The sequence below is a fragment of the Rhipicephalus sanguineus genome, chromosome 1 (assembly GCF_013339695.2).
Source record: "Rhipicephalus sanguineus isolate Rsan-2018 chromosome 1, BIME_Rsan_1.4, whole genome shotgun sequence".
In the NCBI taxonomy this organism is placed as follows: Eukaryota; Metazoa; Arthropoda; class Arachnida; order Ixodida; family Ixodidae; genus Rhipicephalus; species Rhipicephalus sanguineus.
Genome location: NC_051176.1, coordinates 322,405,948 through 322,418,973, shown reverse-complemented (window position 1 = coordinate 322,418,973; position 13,026 = coordinate 322,405,948). Strand labels below are relative to the sequence as shown.

At 45.0% G+C, this 13,026-nt stretch overlaps 1 protein-coding gene across 1 annotated transcript; it reads left to right on the top strand.

The window, feature by feature from the left end:
* Window positions 1–1,058: 1,058 nt before the first annotated feature.
* LOC125756939 (solute carrier family 15 member 1-like) lies at window positions 1,059–7,372 on the top strand. The gene is made up of 2 exons (XM_049412003.1): window positions 1,059–1,309; window positions 7,194–7,372. The coding sequence occupies exons 1-2, from the start codon at window positions 1,214–1,216 to the stop codon at window positions 7,335–7,337; spliced, it is 240 nt and encodes a 79-aa protein (XP_049267960.1). The 5' UTR covers window positions 1,059–1,213; the 3' UTR covers window positions 7,338–7,372.
* The last annotated feature ends 5,654 nt before the right edge of the window (window positions 7,373–13,026 follow it).

Below are 13,026 nucleotides of genomic sequence, written 5' to 3'. Positions count from 1 at the left end.
TTGTTCACCATAACTTTATCGGGCGTTCTGTTCCTTACGACGTTTGTAAAAGAATAAAGTAAGAATTACAAATGTAGATCTGAACGATTTGATACGCGTGGAGTGTTTAAACATACACTAAAAAGTAATACAATAAAGAGAAAAAGAAACGGCAGCTCGAAATTGCTGTCAAAAAACGAAACCGAGACGAAAGCTCTTTGTTTCGGCGGCGACATCCTGTGCGAAGCTGTGGAACTAAGTCACGGGCTGAAAAAAAATGCTTATCCGTCGCCAGGAGCCGAACCGATGACGGCGCGGTGATGCCGCGCTCTTAACTTGAGCGATTAGCTCGCTCGGCCACGCTGGATGCCTTGCGGCTGGTGGTAAGCAAGGGCTTATCGATTTACCACAAGTATTTGAAGGACCACGTTTCAAAAAACGCGTTAGGGAACAACGTTATGCCAATTGCGGCAAGTTGAGAATGGCTTCAAACGAAAGCTGAGTGCCAGGACTACATGTGATTTCCTGACCATTAACGTAACTTGCTTAGTTTTACCACAGTGACCGTTTTTGTCTCGAAAAACGGGCCACATTTTTCGCCGTTTCCATAGACTCCCATTGTACAATCTTTAACTGCTCTGGGAACAAAACTGAAGCTGACTGCAACATGATCGCTGCAGTCTTCTCGTGCGTTAAGGTTCCCAGAAGCGCTCTGTGTCTGCGTTTTACAACATTCACCCTCTCCGCTTAATATTTCGGGAAAAACTCGCTTGTTCCATTGAAAACGCGCTAGTTTCGCGCCGCGGCCGCCAGGGGCGCTGGCTGGTATGTGTCCACAACAGCTGGATAAGATTTCCCTGTTCGAATTATGTTTAACGTCCACTCGGATGAGGTTTTTGATGCCAAGATACCGTTGTGTTCATTCCGATTTCTTTGCTTGCAAGCGTTATCACAACGATAAGTAGCACTAGCCATTGGGCGAGTTAGTATGGACTGATCATTACGAAACGGCGCCACGAAATAAGAAACATAATAACTGAGGATCATGGCGCTTCTGTCCCTCAGTGATTCTGGCTTATTCCGTGGCACCGTTTCATCATGATGAAAACATTAAAAACGGTGAGTGCTTCAAAGTGCTGTTCCAGAGGCCTGATGATTTGTCCTGCCAATCTGCCTTCCGGCATCTCGCCCAGTCCTGAAATGAACACGTTTCTCTTCGCAGGCACCCACGTCTATGAAGTCTGTCCTGCAGGCTGCCTGGCTGCTCACAGTGGCCGTGGGCAACCTCATTGTAGTTATCATCGCAGAGGCGAGATTCTTCACTGTCGCGGTAAGTGCCGTCACCACAACAGCTGCATTGTTGCACATTTATTTGTGGCGCCACGTATGGACACGCGGTTAAGAGGTTATTGATGACATTGTTGCAAGGTGTAATCCCTTACTTTATTGCCACTTGGAATCCTCGATGATTATCCAGGTGAGCCTATGAACCCAAGCTTTGCAAATATTGTCGTTTGAAACTTGACACAAAACTGCACAAGCAGTGAGTTCTTGACTGAAGCCTCTGCAGTTCTTACTATGCAATAAACCTATTCGATTAATCAATACTCTGAGCAGGGACCGTCAGAGAAAGGGTAACTATGCAGGTACACCGTTGTTTTTTAGATGCGAAGCATCTTATGGCGGAGTTCAAACCGGTGTTGTGCGGCGTGACCACCCTTACTGCGCATGCGCAAACACTCTACACACACCACCACTCCCCCTCTCCTCTCCACTTCCCCTCTCCCTTTCCACTCCCCATCTCTCCCTTCCCCCTCACCCCTCCTCCTCCCCCTTTCCTCCTCTCCTCTCCCCCTCTGAAACGCGGGCTCGACTTGCCGAAACGCTGTTTCGCATCGCCTCATGGTCCCCTTTAGCGGGAGATGGTGTGATTTTTTCCGTCGTGACCGCCTGTGGTCGCTGAGTGGCGTCTTCGGAAAAGCGGCCGCGCGTTCAGGGGTACGTTCGGGAGCGCCAGCTTCCCCCTGACTTGGGCACGACATTAGCCACCACCGCGGTTGTTGACAAGTTACAGCGCACATTTATTTTGCATTTCCACCTTCGAGAGTTTCGAAGGCGTTGTTCGAAGCATCGTGCGGGTTTGCTAGAAAAGTGCCGGGCACTCTCTTTGGGATAGTATATTCTTGTCCCACATTTAACTTTCTTTCCCTGGGTAAATCACCTCTTTTTGAGGCAGAGGAAGGTAATGCCCCCAGAAAGGGTTATAGTACTCCACCTCAACAGAGTAACATGAATCTTGCCGAAACAGGGTAGCAGGACACCTCCGAAAGGAGTAGTAGTACACCTGAAGAAAAAGAAATAGCAGAACTAGGGCCGAAATTGCGGTTTAAAATTGATTTTCACAATTTATTCACGCGTACATCGTAATGATAACCAAACACCGAGCACTACAAGAAAAGAACGCGTTAGAAAAAGCGGGAGATTAACGAGCGAGATTCGAACCATCGACCTGTTCATGCACCTCAGCATGCGAGTGCGACACGCTACCGCAACAACACACTGAAACACGACAACTGCGTCGTTTTTCTTTCATGTTATAAGTAATATCAGCGATCTGTCTTTTCATTTTCTTGTTTATAAACGCAGATTTCAGCGTCTCCGTGCATGTGACAACCAAACAGAAGGTAGTTGATTTGTTTGTTTTGTGCTTCCAAGGAAGATAACGTCCCTCCGGCGCAAGATTAGCGTAACCGAAGGCATTCGCATTGACTGACTATGCGGTTGGTCATTTCTGTGTAGAAAGCATACTACTTCTGAACGTGAACACTTGAGTTTTCTTCACCCCTTTGGACATATTTTCGGTCCTTATTGTTCACGTTCCGCGAATGCAGCCCACTCTTAGCCGTACGGACCACTGGGCTTAGGGCAGCATACTCCGTGCACGACGCTCGTAGCGAAAAACGTCAGCATTCAAATACGAAGAATTTAATAAACCTTCGAATCTAGTTTCGATCGTGACCGCCTCAACGAGGTTGTACTCGCCTACTGAACTACACAAATCCGAAGCTAAAAACGTGGATATTCCCAGTGCGCTGAACGGCACTGAGAGGCGCTGAAAACGCCGTTCTTTTTTTATTGGTCGTCACAACAAACAAATGCAATGCTCTTTACAGCATATACGTGTACTTAATAATGAGTCGTCATCGCTCGCGGTATGCCGGCACATGAACATGAGGAGCAGGAGTATAACTGCGTTTTACTCTCTCTCGTGCCAGAAGAGTATATGGGCAATCCAGTCTCCCAGAGAAAGGTGGAGCACATGCACATCTCACTCTCTCCTTTCGTACAGACTGAAAATGCATTTCGCTCCATGCGATGCTTTGCGAAACAACGCTGTGAGGCGTAAGTCGGCTTTTTTACTCCTGCGATCGTAATATGCTACAGAGAACAACACTCACTGTCCAAAGCCCGATTAAAAATACATAACAGCGTACCTTGATTCCAGTCACCACGAGCACGATGTGCAATGTGCATTTTTCCAAGCACGTCTGCGGCTGTCTACGCCGCGGCGGAACTACCTCAATTACATTTTTCCAAAGGGGCGCGCGCCGAATGCGACGGCCGGAGCAACAGCGCCGCGCGCCGATCATCCAGGTGGCCGTGATCCAAGGTTGCTAGAACAAACTCAGTTTCAAAGCTCCGTATCTCCTCCAGTGGAGGAGGGTACGGCGGTCGCGAGAACTAGCGGCGCTGCAGTTCCGTCTTGCGCCACTATCGGCGCGTCGTCTGCTGCCACGGCATAACGCTGCGGTCCGCCGCGCTGTTGCTCGCGGCAACTGCGCGGCAACTTTCTTATTGTACTAGTTAGGTGGATACTGAGGTGGATATGCATAAGGTCGTCTGTATTCATTGGCCCGCGTGCGTTGTTCATTGATTGGCTAAGAATCGATGTTCGGTCTATATTGCCACGCCCACTTCTTGTTTTATTTTGATGTATTCGGGTTTGACCAGCAAGGACGGTTATCAACGCTCGACGCTGTCCGCGAAGCAGTGTTCGAGAAGCTTCGCGATTGTAGTAGATCGTTTTGGTAAGATTGCGCGCAGCACGCGAATGTTCCAGCTTTGTTGAGAGATAACGCCGCCACCAGCGATATCGCTGGAAAGTTCGATAGCGCCTGTATAAAAGCCGACGCGCTTTACCGCTTGTCAGTTGATCTACGGTCGACGCTGTGTTCGCCGCTATCAGTGCATTGCTGTAGTTTGACTTTCAGTTTCCCGGCCACAAGTTTGGCCAAATAAACAGTTTCATCTCGGACCTGCTGACTGCTGCCTTCGTCGACGTCACGACCCCGTGACAATATTTGAGCTGTCTACATTGCGCTTAGCTTCCAAGCATAGGAATTTCTAAGCGAATGAGGGTTTTCAGCGTAATTTTTGTAACTACCACCACAATCTTAGCCGCTGCCGTCTTATCTAGACCACGAACAACCCAACACGTTTGAAAAAGCCTTTTAGTGTACAAAGAAGCGTCCTTACTCGAGATACACACGTTCTAGAAAAACAGTACTCATGTTTCTACAATTTATTGAAAAAAACTTTCTCGAAAAACATCACCAATGCTTTGCAATGTTTACAAGACACGTTTTCGCTACGGTTAAAGGGATACTGACCCAAAATCGGAAAATTTTACGAGAACTCGGTAAATGAAGTCTCAGTGTGCGATTACATCGAATAGATGTCGTCTCTGAGCAATTTTTTCAGTGGATAGTTGTATTTTCGGTGTCTCATCTTTCTACGTCGCATCCTTCTACGGTGCCTTAAACAATTCGAGCAGAGCGGCCGTGATGTGAGCACCGAGCAGTTATTCGCGCGTACTCTGTCGCTAGAAGAGTCGTCAGTATTCAACTTCAGTTTTTCAACTTTACCGAGCAGATGTTCCATGCCCGCAGCACTTCTTACACTGTATACGACAGCCGTTTGCGTTTCGTGCTGTAGCTGTTCACTACGCAGTTAAAGTGCTCGTCAACTACAATTATATTTTGCACAAGTAAGTCTCCGTTCCCGAAGCAAAGTGTGGGATTGGGCTAGTTGGTATTCCAGTAATAAACTGCTCAGCGCAAAAAATTTGACACGGTACACATAGAAAACACGAGGACCAGCGCTGGTCATCATCTTTTCTATGTGTACCGTGTCAAATTTCTGCGCTGAGCAGCCCGTTCCCGAGCCGGCGAGTGCGAAATATTCCGCACATCTTGTTCTTTACCTCGTCGTAAAATCTCTCGAAAATCCACTACTCTGAAGGCATAGCGACATCTGACAATTGATCGAATGTCAGTGTGATGCATCTCTCAGTTTCGGTAGCGTATATAGGTAATCGCCTGCCTTTCGTTTTGCTGTTCTATTTCTGGCGGCTCCTCCAAATTGGGCACCGGGCTTTCGCGGGACGCCGTGCGTTCTGGGGGGGGGGGGGGGGGGGGGGGGATGGATTTGCGCCTAAACCCCGAACATTTTGGCTTTGAAATGTGGGGTGGAAGTGCTGGGAACAAGCGCGGCACGGCACCTGGCGCGAGTTCCCACTTTCCACGTGGGATCAATACTTCTTGTCCCGCAACGACACGACGATAGTGCTTTACAATGTCGTCACTCTCAAAATGAACGTCACAGACCTTGCATTTCGCAGTAAGCTTTCTATCTTTGCGATGCAAAGCTTGAATGGCGTAGGGTCTTTTGGAGGTCCGAAGAAGTGTCGTGAAGCGGAGTCGTCGTTGCGGTAGCCGCTCTTGCAGCCCGGCGCAAAGCATGTCGGCATACACACTGTGAATCTGTTCGCCCTCGTTACGCTTCGTACATCATGCACGTGTCTTCGTACAAGGCGCTAAGCCTGGTCAAGAACAGTCGCAAAAATGACGAGCTAACAAAGCGCAGACGACGCTGTAACCCACGTGCGCTCGTACATCAGCGGCGCCGATCACAACAAGCGCCAGCCGCGGGAGCTAGACGTGACTGCAGCACCACTAGTTCTCACGACCGCCACGCGGACCGCCTCTCCGGTGGAGCTTTTAAACTGAGTTTGTTCTAGTAACGTTGGCCGTGATCCACACCACGGTGTTTCGTCCGCTTCACGCTAGGTGCCAATTCTGCTCAATCTCGCGACCAATAATCAATGCGCGCCGTTCCCTTTCTCCCGTCACACGCCGAGTGCTGAGGCGGTGGCGCCCTCTCTTGCGCTCAAGCGAATGGAGCAGACGACGATGCACGATGCACGCCGAGACCCTAAAGTGCTTATCCTCTAAATAATACATGGAGACACAGAACACTCTATGTATCTATGAGTGCCTATATATTTGTTTCTTCTGTCTTTTACGCGCGCTACAAGAAGGCTTACTGAAGATGTGCTACCAAAAAGCCCGCATCGTATCCCTCGCGAAGCCTCCTACCGCAAACATTTTTTTCTTTTCAATTTGTTCCGTTTTTCTATAGCGATTACCTAGCGTTTTGTGGCAGCTTGCTCCCTCATAACGTGGCCAATAGGAATTGCCGTTTCGCTGGGACAGACGGCGGCGTTCAATGAGGCGCTTGATTCATCAGCTATTAACCGTTTTCTGCATGCACTAGATGATTATATATATATATATATATATATAATATATATATATATATATTATATATATATATATATATATATATATATATATATATATATATATATATATATATATATATATATATATATATATATATATATATATATATATATTCGCATTTATTTTCCATGTACAATCGCACAACACAATACACTACCTAAAAGAGCTACCGCTGTCTGATTAAATTGTATTGGGTTGGGTTATGCTTAAGCTGTGTGCCACATTTTCATTATCGTGGATTGTGGATTTGGTTTTCGATTACCAACTTTAACTGAAAGGTTCATGCATATGTTCACTGTTCTTCAAAATTGGCTAGCGCGAAAATCGACAAGGACTAAGAAGGAACACTGAAGTCCTGTACTTCAGTGTTCCTTCTTAGTCCTTGTCGATTTTTGCGCAAGCCAATTTTGAAGATTATGAACCAACTAGCCCAACAACGTATACTCTTATGTTCACTGTTGTTTATTGACTTCCTGCTTGGACCATTACTACTGTTCTATTCATTCGCATACATCGTGCACTATTGCTACAACCAGATTTAAAACGCCGCGTGGTTAACGCTTCTTGCAGTCGTCCGAATCGTTCATGTACAGCGGCCTGATGACATTGGACATGGTGGTGTTTGGCGTGATGGCCTGCTTCTACAAGTACATCGAGCCAGGTTCTGCATGCGAGAAGATGCCGCCGGTCTCGGAAGGAGACACCAAGATGTAATGATGTGAATAAATTTTTAATTTTTTTTCAATTCATTTCATTTCATTTATTAATACTGTCAGCCCTGTTGTAGGGCTATTACAGGAGTGGAAGGAACAACGTAAACATTCTCGTTCTGCTACAATGCGTTCTGCTATGACATATCGCAACCGACAAGTTAGCTTCGAGGGATAGAAGAAAATTAATAAAAAATTAAACCAAACCATAAACTACTCCTCAAACATAATACACAAAATCTGAGAACCTTACATAGTGCAAGCAGGATTCAGAAAAACTCACAGGGTTCCTTATGCAGTCACCCAGTGTTGTTTTTTTACCGCGCACTTTATATTACTCGAACGCCGCTATCAGGCGAATTCGGCAAAGACGAAGCGAAGGCACAGCTGGAGCGGTCATGTGACATTGCACCTTGTTTCTTTTATTCACACGAACGCCTCAAAAACTAAATGGACGGCTCGCGTCCTCACGGGATATTTTTTTTTGTATTTCAAGACCTGACTTATGTGCAAATCCATATCTTTATTCTTGAAATCCGTGGTGGATCGTCATTCCATAGACCTTGTCACGTGGCATTGAACGATTGAACAAGGGGCTGCGTGAAATGACTGACAGGAAGACAAAAAAGGGGAACGGCGAAGCATGTAGGGAAGGGTGTTTCAGCTCCACTAACGTGAAACATGTGGAGGGGCGAAGCATGCAGTGTGCGCTGGTGTTTCCCACAGCAAAATCACTGCTAATGGGCAATGAGAGCTAGAAGACAGATTAGACACAGAGTCCCGATGCTTTTAGTAAACGTGCACGCTGCGAATCCTTATTGTTCAACTACGCAGACGAGGAATCTCCCACCGGCACTATATTGCAGGTCAAGATCCAGTGCCTATATATACGGGGTGGCCGGTGAACGGTTGTGCAACGCGAGCAGTCGGTTTTTTCAATCAAAAAGCTCGCTAGCAGACGCTGCCTTTGCGGCGTTGTCTCTCGCGGGCGAGAGCGCGTTCTCGTTCCTTGCGAGCTGGTAGTTCAGCTTTCATCGCACAAAGAGCGTTTCCATAGTCAAAGCGCGCCGTTCGCGCTCTCTCGCCGCACGGCGAGCGCTGAGGCGGTGCGCCCTCTCTTGAGCTCAAGCAAATGGACCATCACGACAACAGACGACGATGCACGCCAACACGCCGAGACTCTAAGGTGCTTCGCCACTAAAAGGGTGTGGCGCCACACTGTCAACTTTGCACTTGTCAGCTATAGCACAGCTTTTGTCTGAAGGAGCGTGCTGTGGGGGGCTAGTTCGTAAGACATGCTAAAACACATAAAACTACACCTAGGAACAGAACATACGAAACGAATGGACAGTACGAGCGCAGACTAACAAGTGATTTATTAGAACGACATCTCTTTCTCACATCAGCAAAGCGCATGCGCATCAGTCATTCATAGCCGTACATCCTAAGATAATTTAACAACCGAGAAAGTCCAGTTCTTTCTTGTACAGGGGTAAAGATGCCTCACTAACACATTTATCAGGCCCATATCTTATATGCAAGGCTTCGATGATTTCACGTGCATTTTTGTGTTTCCCGCAGTCGATAATCTTGACCTGCCTGAACAGCGGTATGCATTTTCGTTTTTCTTTCGTTTTAAACGACTGCGAATGTTCGAGCAAGCGCATCCCATTGTGGTGACTCAAAGAATTGCTTGCTTGCTTGCTTGCTTGCTTTACAAACTAATTGCTTGCTTTACAAACACCGATATTGGTATTGCGGGACTCGACTGTATGATGAACACTAATTGTAGTTGGTGACGTGACAATCATGACATGCATTTCATGTACAGCACGATCTCCATGCCACGCTCATGGAGCGCTCGCTGACGTTTCCCTTGCTTGATATGCACCAAAACTAGAATTGCGTGACGTGGCTGTATGACGAGCATAAATAGCAAGTCCTAACTTTTTGATGAAAATGCACGCTCAATTAATTTTAATAAAACGCGACGAAACTACAAGATCAACGAAAAAATTAAAATCAGAAATTCCAAGAATTGCATGGGTCAAAGGCTTGTCTTCTTGGTGCGAAATGCGCCGTCTATGAATTTTATTAAAATGCGACGAAACTGCAAGACCAACAAATAAATAAACATCGGAAATTCCAAGAATCGCCTGCGTCAAAGGCTAACGTTTTCATAAAAAGTGCAAGCTCAATCAATCTTAATGAAGTGCGACAAACTGCATGATTAAAAATCAATAAAAATCGAAAATTCCAAGAATCGCATTGGTCAAAGGCTTATCTTTTTAGTGAAAAATGCGCGCTCAATCAATTTTATTAAAGTGCGACGTAACTGCAAGATTAATAAATCAATAAAAATCGGAAGTTCCAAGAATTGCAAAGGTCATAGGCTTATCCTTTTGGCGAAAACTGCGCCCTCAAAAAACTGTGTAAAATGCGGCGAAACTGCAAGATCAACAAATGAATAAAACTCAGAAATTTCAAGATTTGTATGAGTCACGGGCTTACCTGTTTATGAAAAAGCGCTCAATCAAATTTAATAAAATGCGACGACACTCAAAGATAAACGAAGCAACACAAATCGGAAATTCGAAGAATTGCATGGGTTAAACGCTTACGTTTAATAGAATATGTTGCTGGGCTAGTTGGTTCATAAGCTGCAACACTGGATAGTGGGAAATCGAGCAGGACTACGAAGGAATACAGATGCGCCTGACCTGTGCATCTCTGTTCCATCGTAGTCCTTGTCGATTTCGCGCTATCCAGCTTTGAAAGGCTTGCGTGTTGATGAACAAAGCGCTCAATCAAATTTATTAAAATGCGACGAAATTTGATGAGCAACGAAACAGTAAAAATTAGACATTCCAAGAATTGCATGGGTCAAAGGCCTCCGTGTTGATGGACAAAGCGCTCAATCAAATTTAATAAAATGCGACGAAACCCGGAGATGAACGAAGCAATAAAAATCGGAAATTCCAAGAATTGCATGGGTCAAAAGCTTGCGTGTTGATGAACGAAGCGCTCAATTAAATTTATTAAAATGCGACGAAATTTGATGACCAACGAAACAGTAAAAATTGGACATTCCAAGAATTGCATGGGTCAAAGGCCTCCGTGTTGATGAACAATCACGGACGTTAATCACGGACGTTAATCTGATATGACGCCTGTATCGTAGGAGTACACACCGTAGGAGTATCATGCAGTGTTTATTGCTTTCTTGCAAAATTAGATAGCCAGCACCACAAGCACAATTGACGTTATACCGACATTACGCCTGCACAGCCTGTTTTTCCAAACCAGTTTATAGACCTGACGTGGCTCTGTGGTAGAATACCTGATTGCCACGCAGAATGCTTCGGTTCGATTCCTGCTGGGATCCCAATTTTCATTCTTTCCATTCGTCGGCGCAACGCTCCTGATATCGGTTTTCCTTAACGCTCTCGCATTTATGTTACCAGTGTCTGTTCTCACCGTACCTGGGTAGGTATAAACTGTCAATCACCTGTGGCGCACACCCGTACACTGCGGCCCGTGGTAAACGGGTATGTGCCACGCGTGTCTGGAGGAAAGGGTTTGACGACGTAATCGACAGGATTTTCACGCTATTCATGTCATGACTCGAGAGTCATATTCGTGAAATCCTCTTACCCTCCCATGCCAATATAGGTCTACACCAAGCAACGGGGCGATCATGAGAACACTCAGACGTAGGCGGCTAGATAGATAGATAGATAGATAGATAGATAGATAGATACTTAGGTAGAAACGTTTGAAGTGCCAAAGGTTCGCTAAGAAATTCTTCGCATTTAAAATTGGAAATTCCAAGAATTGTATGGGTCAAATGCTTACGTGTTGGTGAACAAAGCGCTCAATGAAATTTAATAAAATGGGACGAAACTGGAAGATCCACGAAGCAGTAAAAATTGGAAGTTCCAAGAACTACATCGGTCAAAGGCCTCCGTGTTGATGAACAAAGCGCTCAATCAAATTTAACAAAATGCGACGAAACGCAAAGATAAACGAAACAATGAAAACCTGAAATTCCAAGAATTGCATGAGTCAAAAACTTAGGCGTTGATAAAAAAGCGCTCAGTCGAATTTAATGAAATGCGACGAAACTGGAAGATCAACGAAGCAACAAAAATCGGATATTCGAAGAAATGCAAAGGCTAAGTTTTTTTGTGAATGCGCGCGCTAAATCAATTTTAATAAAATGCGACGAAACTACAAGAACAACGAATCAATTAAAATACGAAATTTCAAGAATTGCGTGGGTCAAAGGCTTACTTTTTGATGAAACATGCGCCCTCAATTATTTTAATGAAATACGGCAAAACTGAAAGATCAACAAATTATTAAAATCGGGAATTCCAAGAATTCTACATATGAAAGGCTCACGTTTCGATGAAAAATGTGCGCTCCATCAATTTTTCTAAAATGCGACGAAACTGCAAGGTCAACAAAGTAATGAAAAGCAGGAATTCCAAGAATTACCTAAGTGAAAGGCTTAGTTTTTGATGGAAAATATGCGCTCGATCAATTTGAATAAATGGCGATGAAACTGCCAGCTCCACAAGTCAATAAAAAACGGATATTCCAAATATCCGAAATGTCACAGCTGGTTCATCGTTTTGGTGAAAAATGCGCGCTCAATCAATTTATTGTAATCCGACGAAACTGCAAGATCAACAAATCAATAAAAATTGGAACTTCCAAGCATTGCAAAGATAAGTGGCTTATCTTTTTTGGCGAAAATGCGCCCTCGATCAATTTAACAAAATGCGACGAAACTGGAATGTCAAAAAATCAATAAAAATAGGAAATTCCAAGAATTGCCTGGGTCAAAGGCTTACGTGTTGATGAACAAAGCGCTCAATCAAATTTAATAAAATCCGTCGAAAATGGAAGATCAACGACGCAATAAAAATCGGAAATCGCAAAGATCACATCTTTTTGGTGAAAGGCAGTTTCTTAGCGCTGTTGTAGACGAGGACACAAAGGAAGAGACACTAGACACATGGGCGCTACTCACAGCAATAAAGTTTATTCCTTGATCGCTTCGAACAAAATTGCCTTCACTTACACGTCACAAAACCATGTGACCATCGTGAGATACAGGAAGCAGACAAAACCGGACGAATGAACAAAAACCCTGCAGCGGAATCACACAATAGATAAATGTTTACGGTTTGCGCAGGAAACTAATTTCTTTCTCAGACAGCGTTAGCGAAGTCTTGCTGATACAAGAGCTACCGTAATAGTCAATCTGCTCACTTTCTACTATCAATCGGGTGACTTCGCAGTTGCTATTTCTAACAATGACAGTTTTGTCAAACAATGGCACACACGCGCATTCTTGGCAATGTATTGCCAGAAAACCATCTGCGGGCGTCTTATTGCATTTATAGTGGTGCTCTCGAAGACGATCGTTCACGCACCTTCCTGTTTGTCCGATATAAAAGCGCTGGCAGGATAACGGAATGCGATAGACAACACCTGATTTGCACTCAACAAACTTTCTCTTGTGGTTCTTACCGCACTTGTCCTTAGTCTTCGTTGGATTAGTTTTTTTACACAAACTTAAGAGTTTCTCAGGCGCTGTGAAAACAACCTGAACATTGTCCCGAGCCGCTATTTTCTTTAAGTTGGGCGATACCTGGTGGATATACGGAATTACAGCTACATTG